We start from the raw sequence: 12,467 nt of genomic DNA on the forward strand, positions 1-12,467 counted from the left end.
GGGGTGAGAGGGTAGTATAAAAGGTGGAAGATTAATATCACGTCACAATCCTATATGTGGTGGCGGTTTGAGATGAGAAACACATGATTACTAGAGTCGAAAGCCACAGAGAGATTGAGCAACATTAAACAGGGACACTGCCATTACCCCTAGGTTGCCTAAATAGCATGGACTTTCTTCCTCCTCCAACCGGGTGAAAGCGTGCTTACTCGGAATCCAGTGCTTTCAAGTTCTCCAAAAAGCAGAAAAATGAACAGTGATGCTCCTCAAGTAAGACTGAGGGACCTTCGGCTTTATTTAAAAGAGGATTGCACATTGCACAGTTAAAGTTGGCCCTCACGAGGCCAGAGGCAAAAGAAAGGTTGAGAAGAAAACAGAGAAGTGGACAGAAGAGGTCGTCACCGGGTTCAACTACCTGATTGCACAGAGGTGAGCCACATTTTAAGCTAGAGCTAGCAGATCAGATTTAGGAATAGATGCAAAATTCCAAAATGTGTCTGCGGACTCATCACAAGTGCCTTAAGATGAATGAATCACCAGAAAATTAATCTTAATGGCAACAAGAGAAATGTTGGTGGCAAGAATAACAACATGAATGCATGATACATTGGAAATTACTCCCCAAATTCTGCTTATGCTTTGTTGAGTAAGGCGGGGGAGCAGGAGAGCATCATGGCAATGGAAATCATTCTCTATAGTTTTAGAATTATGTGTTTTATGCTATTTTAGAGGTAGCAAAATATATAGATTTCTCTTCTTACTGATATAGAGCAGGCCACGCATGACCAGCCCATTTACAGAAAGGCTTCACCACCTTGAGCCCCGCCCAATGTTAAGCAAGGAGCAGAATAAATTCCATGACTTAAGGATGTTAAACAGACTGGGGTGAACATTTCTAGTATGAAGCTAAACAATTTCAGAGAAACTGTCACTACAGAAAAAGGGTCCACCAGCAAATTACAAACAAGGATGATAAGTAGGCCACCATCTGGGAAGATACAGTGTAGACTGTATGTCAAGAAGAACAAAGTAACCTGATCAACTTGCAAATATAAAACGGGCTATGGCCCAGAACAATCAGATGAGGAGGAGTAAAATAACAGTATCCTTGCTGTGCCCTTTGGTCTAGATGGAATCCGATACAAGCTGGGCCAAAAATGTTAAAAGGTGTAGGTTCACTTCAAAGTGTTTTAAATGTACATAGCTCGATTTTGTTATTATTATGGTATTTCATATAAAGAATAGAAAGCATCTGAACCTGGAAAATATATCTCCCAGCAGAATCAGTGGTAAACCTGAAGGGCTTCTGCAGTGAGCTGCTCATGCTCTGAGAGCCCAGGTGGCAGAGAGGAACCCAAAGAGAGTTGCTTGTCACTTCTACTGCCTACATTTTACACAACAGTGCCACTGTACCTATGTCCATCTAAGAACGGTCATCAATCAGCAACATTCAGTAAATTTCCAAGACCACAATTTACTAAATGTCCTAAGAGGAGTCCGTACTATTGTTTCACTTACTTCATACTAAAGCAGTTTGTTTCAGATTTAAGCATTGTGTCTTTGCATAATGGTAAAAACATGCCCACTTTATCTATTTAATAAACTCAAAAAATGGGCCGAAATCTGCTTTTATGCTCCCACATAAATCTAGGCCCCTGGACCAGCATATACTATACAACTGCAAATATTAAAAAGAAAAAAAGTCTGCTTGTGACTTAAGCATAGGCCCTACCAGAGAAAGTCCCCTTGGCGAGGCACTCCTTTACACGGTTGCTCCTGCGGACGTGGAAGGCCTTGGTGATCTCCTGATTCATGAAGGCCTCATTGTTCAGGATGTTCGCCACCATCATTCGTAGGTCGAAAACCTCCAGAAGTTCAGCAATGTGGGCTATGTGCATGAGGTCGCGCTCCTTCTCATCCAACTCCCCTGTATAGAGATACTTTAGCACAGCTCGAAAGGGACCAGGCTGGATAGACGGATCCATCTTAACTACCATCATCAAGCGAGACTTAAAGGTGAAGGGGTCATCACACATTTCCTCTTGGATGCTGATAAATGCCCGACTCCAGGAGGAGAGACTCCTCCGGCGTTTGAGCCCTTGCTCCCCCACCACCTCACCATCGCCCACGCTGGCCTTCAGGATGCCATCACTTGTAGAAGTTCTAAGGCACGGCTGGTTACAGCTGAGGTCCTCTGTACTATCACAGATATAGAAACTTGCAGCCCTAATGAGGTCTCTGCCCTGACGGTCATCTTGATGAAATGTCCGTTCCCCAGAGCCGGCTCCAATCTGCAAGTCTTCACTGAGGTCCATCAAGAACAGATCATAGAACTTTGAAGAGGAGGTGGAGAGGTAGATTTTGTGAGCATATATTTTGATTTTCTCCTGTAGCACCAGTATTACATCAGCACACATGGGGTCCTCCAGCAAGTGGGCTGGGTGATCATCATTGTTGGTTGGGGGGTCTGGGACAATAATGATGGGTGGCGGTGGCTTGGGTGGCAGGAAGGGGGCTTGGAGCAAAGGTTTTTGGGCATTACGGAGATGGGACTTCCAGAACTGGAGGTGTCTACGGGAGATAAGCGCAGCACGAATGGCATTGTCGAAGACGTCTTTGATCCCAAACTGCGCAACCACACTTGTCTCATAGTAGGGAATACCCAACTCTTTGGCGACCTCCCGGCCCTTCTCTGGTGGGAGGATTTCATTGAGCTTGATTGGTCTGTAACAGAAAATTCAGAATATTATAATCAGAGAGAACAAAATAAAAGAGAATATTAGCAAGCAAAGATGTTCAGAGATATAACCGGCTGCTCACAACTAGTCACTTTAATATGATCAAAAAGATACTGCCCACTCATGCACTGCCCAATATAACTCACATTTTCTCTGTACATGTAAATAACATCTACTTCACTGAGACCCAGATTTTTTACACCTTTTAGCCAGTGCTCCACACCGAACACCCAGCTGCAACTCAAACTCAACACAAAGAACCTATATAGGTCTGCCATGGCTAAAGCCACAACACAGAAAGCCTAGTAACAATCTCCCATTAAAAAAGCTGCAATAGTGGCAAGGCATAGCAAGGCATGCCAATTACTGAAATTGAGAAATTGAAATTGAGTAACATTTATATAGCGCATGGCTACCTGGAGGCATCCCAGCGCTTGCAGTAACAGCAGTGAGGTGTGGAGCCAGTTAAGGAAAAAGTAGTGTTTTTAGGGATCTGCGAAAGGAGAGATGGTTGGGTTCTGCTCACAGGTAGAGGGGAAGGGAGTTCCAGAGTCTGGCGGCATTGAGCGAGAATTGCCGGCTCCACTTCTAGCTTTCCTGATCCTAGGGATGGTGGCCAGGTTCATAGCTTTGGATCGCAGGCTTCTGTTGGCCTCATAGGGCTGGATTATATTATGAAGAATGGGGGGACCAGTTTTGAATAGAGATTTATGGGCAATACACAGGGACTTGAACTTGACTCTCTCCTGGACGGGAAGCCAATGGAGTGATTTCAGGGCAGATTTGGCCGACTGGTGTTTAGGGGTGCACAGTAAGAGTCTTGCAATCCAATTCTGGATAGTCTGTAATTTGGAAAGGGTGGCGACAGGGGCACCTAAATAGAGCGCGTTCCCATGGTCCAGCCGGGATAGTACAAGGGCCTCGATCATGATTTTCCTAGCCTGAAACGGCAGGAGAGGAAGAATTATATAATTTTCTTGTCATTATCTAAGTGACCTTCTCATTTGTCCCATATATTACAACCCTCTACCTTTTTGTGGCTACCAGTGAACATTTTTACTGGTTCTCCAGTGCTGAAGTAGAATAAAAGACTATGCAATGCAAATATTTTCACTGCCATGGGCGAGCAGTGGGCAGGTCAAGCTCACAGAAGAATTTAAGTCATCTTACTGCTTTATCGAGAAAGGCAGAATTAGGGAGTGAAAGTGAAGGTTTGGTGTGTAGGGAGTAGGAGGGACAAGTGGAATGAGTAAAGAGCCCTGTGTTAGGAGAGAGAAAGAAAGGGGGGTGTATTTGCTGCAGAAGGTGGGCAACTTAGACCTAAGAACTCGAAGGCACTGCTTCCTCTGAAGAGCCTATGATGGCCATTAAGGATTTACCCATAACCTATCCCATTGAGATATCTGCCACGACAATTACTTTACGTAGAAATCACTGACGTGAAATCACAAGCCAAAATGTTATTGGTGTTTATTGTCAAGTTATTAGGGTAAATCCATTGAAGTACATATGTAGAGGACATTTGCCTTCATTCTTTCCTTCAAATGGTGCATTTCCATCAATGTTTACCTGTAAACAAGTGAAATGCTTGAGAAGGTGGCTATAAAACAAGTTTCTCTGAAGAGAGGAGGGGGAAGTCTGTAAGTGGACTGCCTTTGTGGGGACGGGTCAGGCCTTCATCACTTCACCCTCCACCAAGCTACTGACAATCTTGAATCTAATCCACACCTCTTTCACTCCCTACTCTCACCACTGTCATACTAAATTAATTATCCACTAGGCCACAAGCAAGAAAATAGGCCAGAGATCTGAATGGGCCGGAAAAGAGAGGGATGAGGAAATTACATTAATGGGCTGGAGTAGAGATCGAGGGGCGGAGTAGGACTGACAATGGCAAAAAGATAGAGGCTGAAGTCAGTCCTGCTAAGCTCTTCAGCCTCTCATTCTACGGAAAAGTCCTATCCTGCTCCCTCGGTCTACTTTTTAAGCGAGAATGGAGGGTGGTGTGGCATGAATGTGAAAGGGGCAATTATAAAAAACAGAGGAGAAGGTTCTCCCCTCTTGGTAAAAAAAAGTGATGAAGGTCTTGAACACCAGGCAAAAGTAATTTGATAATTTTTATACACCTATGATTTTGCTCTGTGATTGACAAGTAGTCAAATACGTAATCTCTTTAAAGGCATCTAGAGGAAACTTCATCATGAAATGTCTTGGAGCCGATCAATGGCACAACCACAGGCTAAGTAGATTTACTTCTCTGTACAGAACCACTCCATCAGAGACATATGGACTTCCCAAATTCACAGCGGGTGACCAATTTAAGGCTTTCTCAAAATATGCACAGGAATGAGTGAACTCACCAGTGGCGCTGCTCACCAAAACCATCTAACAACTGGAAACCTCAAATCTTTGACCCTCAAATGAAGATTTCAAATTTGCTTAGTCTGTGACCACATCAACATATAATGATAAACTAAGGCCTGAACTCATGCTGTCCTATTACAAACATCACATTTTAGACAGACCCACACTAACAGATTAGATATTCCAAAGCATCTCACAACTCTGATTGCAGTGGGACTTGTGAACCTTTTTAACTCTCACACAGCCCATACAGGCACTTCTGCTCCAGCACTTCAAAGAAAACCCCAGACACCTGCCACAGACAATGTCTTCTGCCACACATGCCTTATCCATGCCTCACCTGGCTAAGGGTCGTCGTGCACGGTTTACTGCTTCCAAGTCAGCATAACGTAGGTCAAGCTGGCAGCCCACAAGGATGACGGGTGCTCGGGGGCAGAAGTGCTTGATCTCCTGATACCACATGGTCTTGACATGGTGCAGAGAGTTCGGGTTAGCGATGGAGAAACACAAAACAACCACATCAGACCTGAGGAGAGAAAGGCAATGCAGAAGATGTAAGCAAGCAACACTAAATCTTCTCCCACAGTCCTTCAAGAACAAATAGATGTTCCACCTTGCTAAATCCACAAGCGAAGTATGTAGGGGACTCTCACAAATAACGAGTGACCCACAGGATTGAATAACGACTCGTTTCGGGACAAGAGAGTTCTATGGTGATTTTAGGCTTAGGCGAAAATTTTGTGAAAAGTGGCCTCCTTTTGTTTTCCAGAATGTCTTCTCGATTATGTAGAGAAATAATGATCAATTTCTGAAAAAATATTACCTGCCATATGCGAATCTTCGATCCTTGTGGTGATCCCCAAATGTATCCCAAAGGCGCAATGACACACTGACATCATCAACCACATCCCGGGACCGCTCCAGCACCTATGGAGGAACAGGAGGCATAGCCGTGGGTCATACACAATGTGGCAGAAGAAAGCAGAAGAGGCACTAAACCTTAGTTTTAAAGGTAGAGGTGGGAGGAAGATACTCTTTATTGAATTGTGCACATTGTTTGGGGCAGGATGGAAATGATGAGGGTGATAAAGATTGTGGCAGGAAAGGTGCGGCACAGAAAGATCACACACAGTAATAGCAGAATGGCTGCATGTTTCGTACCATATGGAGCGGTAGGAGTACTGTTGGAATTCACGCGACAAGTGGTTTGTGACAAAGAGGCATTGCCAGTGTCATTTATGTGAAATCAACTGTGGAGGGCTCATTTTAGTAGAGGTATCCCTCAAGGCCAAAGTGGAGGGAAATAGCAGTATATATTCCAAATTGAAGTTCTTACTCTATACAAAGTTATGTGGGACAAATCAACAATGCATGCCATATATTTTGCATGGGGGCTAGTGGGAAATTAAGGCGGGCGAGAACAGCGATCTACAATAATTTAGTAACATGGTGGGTAGAAGTACGCCTTCAGGTCAAACACATGCAGTTTGAGTTAAACATAGACAGCACCTGTGTACGGTAGGTCACTGAGAAGGAGTGTGAAGGCTCTGCTGGAAGGCTTGATGGTCACACACACAGGACATGGGGGAAGGAAGACGCACCACAAGACACTAACTTGTCTCTTTGAAATGCATGACTGAACACCACACACTTCAAAAGGGGAGAGAAGCATTAAACCCCACTGGACAGTAGAATGTGGCATGGGGAATTGAGGCAATGCTAATATGTAGCACTAGGTCTACGTGAAAAAAGTTTAAGGTTGAGTTTGTTCTGTGATATACAAGCCTTTTAAATAATTCATGCCGCTTGAAGAAGGGCCCAAACGTCCGAAATACAATGGAGAATGGCAAGCAGAAAACGAAATAAGTTGTCATGAAGATTAAATAATTAACTGCTCGTAACACTGATTTGGATTTTTTTAATTTTTAATGAGGAAGACGCCAGTTTGTTTTGAAGAAACAATGATGAGCTTTATGGACTAATTCTAGTTGTTTTTACAAAAAGAATTGGAAAAGTATTGGAAAGTTAATATACCTGACGGTCATAGAGTTGTGTGGTACAGAAACCAGCTTGATGGGCAGAGTGCTACTTCGACAAGCGGGTGTATGCCTCATATACATTAGTCATGAAGGGTTCAAATAGGGAAGTAACACTAGCGGCGTGTTGATGTTAGCAGCACTTGAGGGATGCATCAAGGCAGCAGGGAGTCAAAAGTACCCACTACTTACTGCTGGTATGTTTGTAATGTAACTGAAGTCCCTGCTCTAAGTTGTCTAGCACTCTGAGAGAGGGTGGTGCTGCAAGACACATGCAAGGGAGGAAGGCTAATGCAGGAAATACATCACATTAGGAGCTTAAAGGATCCACCTGAAAACTCTTGTGAAATATTACTCTACTGCAAGTTGCAAGCATTGCAGTATAAGGCGCTGCTGAGTTACAGTCAAACAGGGTGATGTCCAAATTGAGTACTCTGTTAAAGTTTGGAAACCTTCCTCATTTAAATGTAAGCCTTCAAGTAGCTTTATGCTCCCAATGGAATGAAATTCACTTTTTCTACCCTCAAAGGTGCTACAGCTATAATGTCACTGGTATACCAGCCTTGACAAAGACCCCAACCAAATAATTTACTGCCATAAGGGTTGATTTTGTCGACAGATTTAATATGGGGCTCTCTGCAGCCAATGCATTCATAGGCTGAGTCCAGTGCTTAATTTATAACAAGCATTGGCAAAGCCAATAGGTCTCGCCTATGCAAGAGTTACATTGGCTTTACCAATGTGTTTTAGCCATGTCGTACACCAGCATTGTTACTGTTTACTTTGCTACAAGTTAGCGGCGTAGAGAAAAGTGGTGTTGAAAGTTACAGACTGGAATGGCAAACAGTGGAGTAGAGCGTTGTAGAGTGTTATGTATTGGAGTGGCATAGAGTGGACTGGAGTAGAGTGCATAGGCGTGGAGTGCAGCGGCATAGAATTCAGTGGCATACAATGCAGCATCGTACAATGCAGTGGCGTAAATTAGAGTTTTGCAAATTAGAGTGCTGTGGAGCAGAGTTGAGTGATGCAGAGTGGTGCTATGCAGAGTAGAGTGCCATAGAGTATAGTGGTGTAAAGTAGAGTGGAGTGGCAAATGCAGTGGAGTAGAGTGGTTCAGAGTAAATTGTTGTAGAGTAAAATATAGTGCTTTAGACTGCACTGGCATAGAGTGCAGTGATGCAGAGCACATTGGAATAGAGTGCAGTGGCGTAAGGTGCAGTGGCATAAAATGCAGTAGTGCGGAGTAGAGTGGTGCAGAGTTCAGTGTTGCAGAGTAGAGTGGTGCAGAGTTCAGTAGTGTAGAGTGACAGAGTGCAGTGGGGTAGAGTAGAGAGGTGCAGAGTAGAGTAGTTGCGTTGAGTACAGTGGTGCAGAGTAAAGTGCAGTGGCGTGGAGTGGTGTAGAACAGAGTAAAATGAACTGATGTAGAGGGCACTGGCATACAGTGTTGCAGAGTATAGTGGCAAAGAATGCAGTGGCGCACCCTGGGCATGCTAAAAGAAACTGAACAAACATCATATAATAGGGGTAAATTGCAGCATCAGTTTTATTTATCCTTCACTATGCACACCCAATGGCGCTTTTATTTGACAAGATTTCGTTTAAATACATTGCATTTTTTGTTCGCATTTCCGAAACAAGGGGGTTCGTGTGAGAGGCTACCCCCTTGTCCTTGTAATAATAAGGTTTCACAATGCACCCTGCATCTTGTTCTCTTTTGTACTTTGTATAAGGAACTAAGAAATCGGTTAATTAAACCTGTTTTGCTGGATATTCGACCATGTGATTACAGGGAAGGCTATGAGTATTTGATGTCATTGTCCACTGCAGCTATATGCAGTGCTGTGCTTAGTTTTATTAAGCTAGCACTCACTATTAGAAGACGATATTGAGCAGTATTAATGGAAACCGTGTATGCCTATTTTGATAACTAAAGCAGCAGATGATTTGGTCTACAAATGTAGTAGTTAATTTTGATTTTTAAACTTTGCAGAGCTAATGTGTTGTACTTAGTTCCTGCTGTTTAATAGCACAAGCACTTTTTCATTTTTAATTGTGTATGGCCTTCTCTTTCCTTTGATTGACTAACATTTTAATGTGGAATTTAGATAATTCTGTGTAAACCCGATTTTTAAAAATTGTATACTTTTATGATTCTGTTGACGAATCGAAATAAAGTTTAATGAACTGAACTGACAAATGGAAAGCCAGAAAATGGGAGTTACACATCACAAAGCGAATGAAAAGCAATAAGTGGAATGCACTCCCAGGGAAGCTTTCTGAATGTCTCAAGACATCTTTAGCAAACCAGACAGTTGTGCTGTCTGGTAGCTTCGACCTAAATGGCATAACTGCAGGTTAACAACGTTTTTATTTGCAGCCCACTTCCAGTGCAGCCGAACGCCAAGGTTTCCTGATAACAAGGCTTTCTTCCACCCCTACCCTTCCAGTCTCAATATCTCAAGTTTGTTGGATTTTTTTCTATTCTTGTTTATTCCCCTTGACACTGTCTTCCTATATTTCTTGTCCTCCTTTCTATTCTCTCGCTAGCTCTGGGCCATAATGTAATGTAAAATTAGCCCCTGTCCCAAAAAATGAGGGTCAGTGCCCACCATCTGCAACCACAAGCACAAATTAAGCACTGCCAGTCACAGGCCGGCCCTCTAAATGAATAATGGCGCACAATAAATCAAACATTGCGTTTAATAAATGGAAGAAAAGCCTAGTTAAGGTAGGTTGTTCAACCGATATATATATATATATATATATATATATTCCACAATATTTCTCCCCCTCGAGGAAGAAAAACACGGAGTCGCATTCAAAACAAATTCCAGCACAGCACTGCCGTTAAGTTTCCTTGTGATTTATTTATCCATGGGGTCAGAAAAACAAAAAACCAATGCGTTTCGACAGCGTCCGCTGTCTTGTTCACGGTTAGTTTGTGTGTGTGACTCACATTGTTTTGAAACATTTCCTGATACTGCAAGTACCGCCCACTGGGGTGTATTACAATGGGCATTATGGGATTGGTAGTTCTTGGTATTTACAAAACTAAGGCATTTAGAACTTAAACAATATACTTTCCTTTCCCAATGTTCACAATCACCAATTTCGTGCCTTGGATAATTTATGTATCATTGGATAATGTTCACACAATTCTTTTAACATTTTTAAACATTTTTGAAACAAAGTTCTGCCCTCCAGTGGGCTATCTGCCTCATATCGTCGGCATTGTGGGATTTGTAGTTTGGGATATATTTACATCACTAGAGCATTTAGACCATTAATCAACATTTCCATAGTTGTGTGTTTGCCCATTATGGTACTGCAGTTATACGCAATTGAAAAACTTTTTTACAATTACAAGTTTAGAAAGCAAAAGTCCCGCCCTCCGGTGGGCTAATGTACCATGTGCTTCTATTGGATTATGTGAGTGTGCTTGCCAAAGAGTGAGGGAAAGTGATGTGCAGGGATGTGAAAATTTAAAACAAAGGTTTTTCAAAAAAATTATTACTGGATAAGAGAGAGGAGGCGGATCATTTATGGCATAGAAATTGGTGTACTTTTCAGTCCGCTACAAGTGAATATAAAGTTCTTCTGACTGGTTGAGGCCTAGTGGGGTCATCGTTCTGAAAGATAGAATATGTCTGGATTCTTTGCATCTCAAGAGTTTTTCCATGTGGCCACCCCTGTCCGAGAGAGCCATTGTTTCCAGACCCCAGAAGCGCAATTGCTTCCAGTCTCCATTATGTTGTGCCTCCATGTGTTTGGCAACAGCGTTGCTTCTATCCTTGTGGATTGTTGCCCGCACATGCTCCAGAATTCTTTTTTTTAATTCACAGATTGTGCTGCCAATGTACCTCATATTGCAAGGGCACTCAATCATATATATTGTGTACTTGCTGTTGCAGGTTATGCATTCTTGGATTTTCCAAATTTTTTTATTTGGCATTGTGAGTTCCGTAGTGGGTTTGGCAATCTCGCATACCTTACAATTGTAGCACTTGATGAAGCCCCGTGTTTGTAACCAATTTGTCTTTTTCTTTGTGGATTGGAAATGACTGTGGACCAGCTGGTCCTGTAGATTTTTAGCCCTCCTATATGTGATTACTGGGTGGTTGCCCATTTTGTGACCGATTGTTTGGTCTAGTTGAAGAATTTTCCAGTTCTTTCTCAATATGTGGTTTATTTGCTTTGCCTCCAAACTGTAATCCAAGATTAGCCTGATGGGTTCTTCCTCGATATTTGTCTGTTTTTGTTTCTTTTTTAGACATTCAGTTCTTTTTGTTTGATCCATAAGGAGGTGATATATATATATATATATATATATATATATTTACGACATACATAAGTTGAAATCGAACTTTCATTCCCAAAACATTTATTCCTGTTTTCATTGTTAAATGTGATAGATCCAGACAAATCTTTTCCCTGAAAGTTTAGCTGGCGACGGAGGGCACCCTAAAAAAGACCTTAAGCATTTTTAACAAAACACTGCGTGGGACATGATTACCTGAAAAGATATTGTTGAATAAAAAACGTATTTTGAGCTTTGTAAGTGAACGGCTCCCAAGGAACTGTGTGACAACTTTTAACCCTTTCGCTGCGGCGGCTATTCCGCCGCAGCGCTAAAAGGGCGGGGCGGCCGCGCGGCCGCCGCATGCTGGTGACAGAACTGGTCCGTCACCAGCTACAGTTGAGCTGTGCTGGTGACGGAGCGGTTCCGTCATGACCCGCCCCGCTCATTAAAACTGCCGCGCAGGCGCGAAATCAGCGCCGCGCAGGCGCGGCGGCCAGGTCATGACGGAACCGCTCCGTCATCAGCACAGCTCAACTGTAGCTGATGACGAAGCGGTTCCGTCATCAGCAGGGGAGGGGTTAAAGAGGGGGAGGTGCTAAAGAGAACCATGCAAGCTGCAGTCCGAGCAACAGGGAAGCCAGGCATCCAAAGGCACGTTTGATTGGACAGACTCAGTCAGAGAGCAGCTGGGTTAATAATGGTGAAGATTACAATCATTCATTTTAATAAACGGAAGAGAAAGGTTTACTGCGCCCTTAAAATAACAATGGCAAGGAGTCACAGTATTAAAGAAGTAGTTATAAAACGGAGAGGAAGTCACTTCATAAATGCAGCTCTCATGACCCAGTATAATCCACACAGCCTCCCCGATTCACTTCTTTCTCCGTGAAACACTCTTACCCATGCTGTAGACGGGCCACAGCCCCTCCCTCTGCCAGCCTTCTGTCCTTGGTGCTATGCGACCGCTCCCATCTTCAAAGCCACCAAAGGGCCGGCTCTCTAACTTAGGAAACCCAGCAGTAGCAC

General features: G+C 43.2%; 1 protein-coding gene across 8 annotated transcripts in view; it reads right to left on the reverse strand.

Annotated features, from left to right (window-relative positions):
* Nucleotides 1–12,467, reverse strand: part of RHOBTB2 (Rho related BTB domain containing 2) — a 274,730-nt gene that overhangs the window by 35,858 nt on the left and 226,405 nt on the right. For all 8 annotated transcript variants that reach the window (XM_086943612.1, XM_086943613.1, XM_086943614.1 and 5 more), the window contains 3 exons: nucleotides 5,926–6,029; nucleotides 5,443–5,628; nucleotides 1,733–2,724 (listed from right to left, as the gene is read on the reverse strand). In XM_086943612.1, the coding sequence (XP_086799738.1) occupies nucleotides 1,733–2,724; nucleotides 5,443–5,628; nucleotides 5,926–6,029 (1,282 nt within the window). The remainder of the gene's footprint in view (nucleotides 1–1,732; nucleotides 2,725–5,442; nucleotides 5,629–5,925; nucleotides 6,030–12,467) is intronic.

Source organism: Lissotriton vulgaris, chromosome 11 (genome assembly GCF_964263255.1).
Source record: "Lissotriton vulgaris chromosome 11, aLisVul1.2, whole genome shotgun sequence".
Taxonomy (NCBI): Eukaryota; Metazoa; Chordata; class Amphibia; order Caudata; family Salamandridae; genus Lissotriton; species Lissotriton vulgaris.